The 5,144-nt window shown below is 41.8% G+C and overlaps 1 protein-coding gene across 1 annotated transcript; it reads left to right on the top strand.

The window, feature by feature from the left end:
• Window positions 1-2,782: 2,782 nt before the first annotated feature.
• LOC130943344 (UDP-glycosyltransferase 92A1) lies at window positions 2,783-4,713 on the top strand. Its single transcript, XM_057871184.1, has one exon. The coding sequence runs from the start codon at window positions 2,905-2,907 to the stop codon at window positions 4,354-4,356; it is 1,452 nt and encodes a 483-aa protein (XP_057727167.1). The 5' UTR covers window positions 2,783-2,904; the 3' UTR covers window positions 4,357-4,713.
• The last annotated feature ends 431 nt before the right edge of the window (window positions 4,714-5,144 follow it).

Genomic DNA, 5,144 nt, shown 5'->3' with positions numbered 1-5,144 from the left:
CCTGAGTTCTTTGTTACCATTACCACATTTGAAAGCCATGTGGTGAAGCGGATCTCTTTAATGAAGTCGGCATTAAAGAGCTTCGTGGTCTCCTCCAAGGCTGCCTTCTCTTTTTCTGCTCCGAGGTTTCTTTTCTTCTGGGCCACAGTTCGTATTGTTCTGCCGATGGCGAGTTTGTGGCAAATGATGCTCGGGTCTATCCCTGGCATGTCTACTGGGGTCCAAACGAACAAGTTGGCATTGTCTTGTAATACCTTTATTAGTTTTGATTGCTCCTTTCCTTCTAGAGCTCGGCCAATATATGTAAACTGTTCTGCTTTTGAGGTCAGAGGAACTCTTTGGAATTCATCTGCTGGATGAGGTCTTTCTTGGGAATCTTCCCGAGGATCGAGGTCTACTAGTGACAGTACTTCATTTGTGCTGTGGACAACCTATATTTCTTGTTGAGGTTTTCCCCCTGTGTTGGCCCCTTTTAGGCTTGCATTGTATCATTGCCGAGCTTGTTGGCGATCTGAGGGTATTGTTGCTATCCTGCCATCCTGTACCTAAAACTTAACACATAGATGTAAAGTAGATGCCACTGCTCTAAATGTGTTCAGAGCGGGTCTTCCAAAGATAATATTGTAAGGACTAGGGCAGTCGACTATAAGGTATTGGACATCAATAGTCCTTGATAATGGGGTGTTTTCCATTGTCGTTTTTAGCCATATGTAGCATTTTATTGGGTCCCTTTCCCCAGAAAAACCAATCAGTTCTCCGGACGAAGGTTGATGGCTTTTTCAGATAGTTTCATTTTCTGGAAAATAGAATAAAATAGGACATCAGCGCTACTACCTGGGTCCAGGAGGACCTTTCTTACCAACAACTCTCCTGTTTGGATGGAAATCACTACCGGGTCGTCGAGGTTTGGGCCTGGAGAAGATAGGTCAACCTGATTGAAGGTTATTTTGGGCTATGCTGTATCCACCTTTCTTTTTGGTACTATTTCTTCAATTGCCAGCATTGACCTGTAACTTCATTTCCAACGAATCCTCCGGATATGCAATTTATGACTCCCTTTGGTGGATTAGGGTTGGACCATATGTTGTCATCTTTTTCTTCCGAGGTTCGTTGACGCTCTTCTCGGTCCCGAGTGCTTTCCTTATTTCTTCGTCCTTCGACATACTTGTCTAGGAGACCTTGTCGGGATAATCTCTCTAATAAGTCCTTGACAATTATGCATTCCTCTGTTGTGTGTCCATACTTCTGGTGGAAAGCACAGTGTTTGCTTTTGTCTACAAATCGCTGGTCCTGATAACTTCTTGCTCAGGCAGAGGGGTTTATTATTTTGGCATTGAGAATCTCTTTGATTATTTTTTCTCTCTTTGTATTGAATTTGGTGTAAGTATCAAATTTTGGTGTGAGCTTGAAAGGTTTCTTTGATTCCTTGTTGCTTGGCGATCTAAAAGTCTTCTCATATTCTCTTTTGGGCGGTTGTCTTTCTGTTTTCTCAACTTCACGGAGCTCTTCGACCTCCATTTACCTTGCAGCCCTTTCTCAGAACTCTTCCCGCGTCTTTGGTTTGGTTATTACAATCATCTCCCGGAACTTACCAGGTCTGATGCCGGTTTTAAGGGCGTGTAGGTGGACTGCCGGGTCTAAGTTTGGAATCTTTATGGTTGCCTCAGCGAACCAAGTCATATAATCTTTTAGGCTTTCGTGTTGTCCTTGTCTGATTGTGCCCAGGTAGTCTGATCCGTGCACATATTTTCTTGATGCGGCAAAGTAATCGATGAAAGATCTCGCCAGCTCCTCAAAAGAAGAAATTGAACCTGCAGACAATTTGGAAAATCAGAGTAATGCACCACCATCAATATAAGTAGGAAAAGCTCGACAAAGCACAAGTTCATTGTTAGCGCCGTTAAAAAACATCATAGATTGGAATTTCTTACCATGAGCGCGGGGATCGCCAAACCCCTTGTATGGTTCAAGGGTGGTAGGTAACACGAAGTTTTTCGGCATCTGATACTTGGTGATCTCCTCGAAGAAAGAGTTGTCCAAAGTTAACTTTTCCTTTGGCGGGCTAATGTTCAGAGGGTCTGTATTGCCCTGAGCCGAGCTTTTGGAGTTTCCAGCATTATTGGCGGATGACAATTCGGCTATCCTTCGAACTTCTGTCTGAAGCTCAGTAATCTGAGCTAGGAGCTCTGCCTCTATGGGTTGTTGGATTCCATTGTCGGCCATGCTTGAGGATCGAAAATCTTGTAAAAAAGAGTAAAAAGTCAGGCAAAGAAAATAGTGGGGTTAGATAAACTCGGGCCCTACGATGGGCGCTAAATGTTCTGTTCGTGAGCAACCGAGGTATGAAGATTCTTTCTACTAACGTTTGGTTTTGGTGGAGAATTATACGTCGTTCTGGGTGAAGGATAAAACATCTCGGCGAAATGAAATACCATGGCAAGAGCACCTGCAAAAAATATTCCGACACTCAAGTCAGAAAAAAACGTTAAGAAAACGATGTAAAAAAAAAGTGAATTGTGTGAGCTGTCATTCTCCGAATTTATTGGCTCGTTTATATAGATGAGTAAAGTATAAAAAAAAATGTTTGACTAATTTATAACTGCAACCAAATTACATAATTGAGCTCTTCTGCTATAATCTTGGAACTATTTGGTCAGTTTTGATTTGATCTTATTTCCGAATTTACAGGATACACGTAATCTCAAAAAAAAAAAAAAACAAAAATTGTTATAAAATAATATAATAATTTAATAAAGAAGAATTCAGTTAATGAATGGTTAGAAAATAGGATTGGCATGGGTTCCACGATAATTGAGGGAGATTCAACTACTACTTTGAACTTTGACCACGGTCCCCGCTTTTTCATAAAATCAACTTTCCATCCATAATCACTCTGAAACGGCAATGGCGGATCAAAAACAAACGATAGTGATGTTCCCATTCATGGCGCAAGGCCACATCATCCCTTTCCTCGCCTTAGCTCTCCAACTCGAAAAGCGATCAAATCACTACCGCATCATAATCGTCAACACTGCCCTCAACATCAACAAGCTCCGATCCTCTCTCCCACCGCACTCCGCCGTCACCCTCCACGAACTCCCTTTCTCCAGCACCGAACACGGCCTCCCTCCCAACACTGAGAACACCGACACTGTCCCCTACAACCTCGTCATCAAGCTCATCCAAGCTTCCACCTCCCTCAAGAAACCCTTCAAGAACCTCATCCAAAACCTCCGATCCCAAAGACTCTGCATCGTTGCTGATATTTTCTTCGGTTGGACCGCCACTGTGGCTAAGGAGCTTGGCGTCTTCCACGTCGTCTTCAGCGGTTGCGGCGGTTACGGCCTCGCGTGTTACTATTCCCTCTGGATGAACCTCCCTCACAAGCGCGTGGACTCACGCGAATTCACGCTCCCGGACTTTCCAGAAGCGCGTTCTCTTCACGTGACGCAGCTACCAACTAACATAGCGGAAGCGGATGGGACTGACCCGTGGTCAGTTTACTTAAGGGAGGATAATTTCTACCACTGGGTTAACTCGGACGGGTTACTCCTCAACTCGGTCCGCGAACTCGACGCGTTCGGATTCAGCTACTTCACAAGAATCTTAAACCGGCCGGTATGGTCGATCGGACCGGTTCTCCTCTCGACCGGAAACGGTTCACGTGGGAAAGGGGGCGGCATCAACCCGGAGCTGTGCAGAGAGTGGCTCAACAAGAAACCCTCGAATTCCGTTCTGTTTGTTTGCTTCGGATCCATGAACACGATCTCTGCATCGCAGATGATGCAACTTGGAACGGCATTGGAGCGTTGCGGGAAGAGTTTCGTGTGGGTGGTGAGGCCTCCGATTGGCTTCGACATAAACTCGGAGTTCAGGGCGGAGGAGTGGTTGCCGGAAGGGTTCACGGAGAATGTTCTAGAAAGTGGAAGAGGGCTGATCGTTCACGATTGGGCGCCGCAGGTGGAGATTCTGTCGCACTCGGCAGTGTCGGCATTTTTGAGCCACTGCGGATGGAACTCGGTGATGGAATCGCTGAGTGAGGGGGTTCCAATTTTAGGGTGGCCAATGGCGGCGGAGCAGTTTTTTAACTGCAAGCTTTTAGAGGAAGAGGTTGGGGTTTGCGTTGAGGTTGCGAGAGGGAAGAAGTGTGAGGTTAAGTGGGAGGATTTGATGGCGAAGATTCAGTTGGTTATGGATGAGAGTGAGAAAGGCATTGGGATGAGGAAGAAAGCTCTTGAGATCAGAGATTTGATTAGGGATGCAAAGAAAGATGATGGTTCTTCTGTTAGGGCCATGGATGAGTTCTTAGCAGCTGCTGCACTCTCCACCCAGCACATCACTAATGGAACTTTATGAATAGAGTTCTCATTTTTACTTGATAATAAGTTTTATAATTGCTTTTGCGGTTATGTTATGTATGTATATTGAATGAGGATCTACATGGTACTTTAACTAACTAGAGCAAATGCTTGTGTGTTTAAAGGGTCTTACTAGTGTGTAGAAAGAAAAGATCTTCTACATGTGTAAAAGACAGATGTCACTTCCTTGATTAAAGTTTTTGCAAAAAACAAGTACTCTGAAGGGACATTTGTTGCAGTGGTTCAGTTGATGCAGAAGGTAGCCATATGAATTAGTGCTATAACCATGGTTAATTAATGTTTGGTTTAAGTGTTTAATATAATCAATACAAATTTCATATTTGTAAAATATATATGTGGGCCGGGCGTTGGGTCTAATATAAATGTTTATCTTACAAAAATACTCTAATGACTTTAAGACAAAACTATAATATAATTTAATGATTTTTCTATAAAATATTAGAATAAAAATTAATCCTATTAAGGTTTAAAATTGCATGAATAAAAATATTATTAAATAACTAAAAATATTTAACTAATAATTATTCAATTGTCTTAACTAAATTTTTAATATATAATTTTAATATATAATATATAAACCAAACTTATATATATTATATAAATATTAAATTTGCATGTTTATATTAAAGACTAATAAGAGATTAATTAATCATTGTTTTAACATTATGGCAAATTTTATATTGCTTATAAGTTTTTGCCTAAACTTTGCTTAACTTATTTTTTGTAGTAAGTTTTAATTTTTTAAAAATTATTTATTCTTATATC

Source organism: Arachis stenosperma, chromosome 8 (genome assembly GCF_014773155.1).
Source record: "Arachis stenosperma cultivar V10309 chromosome 8, arast.V10309.gnm1.PFL2, whole genome shotgun sequence".
Classification (NCBI taxonomy): Eukaryota; Viridiplantae; Streptophyta; class Magnoliopsida; order Fabales; family Fabaceae; genus Arachis; species Arachis stenosperma.
The sequence above is the reverse complement of the archived record's forward strand: the minus strand, read 5'-3'. Positions and strand labels throughout refer to the sequence as shown.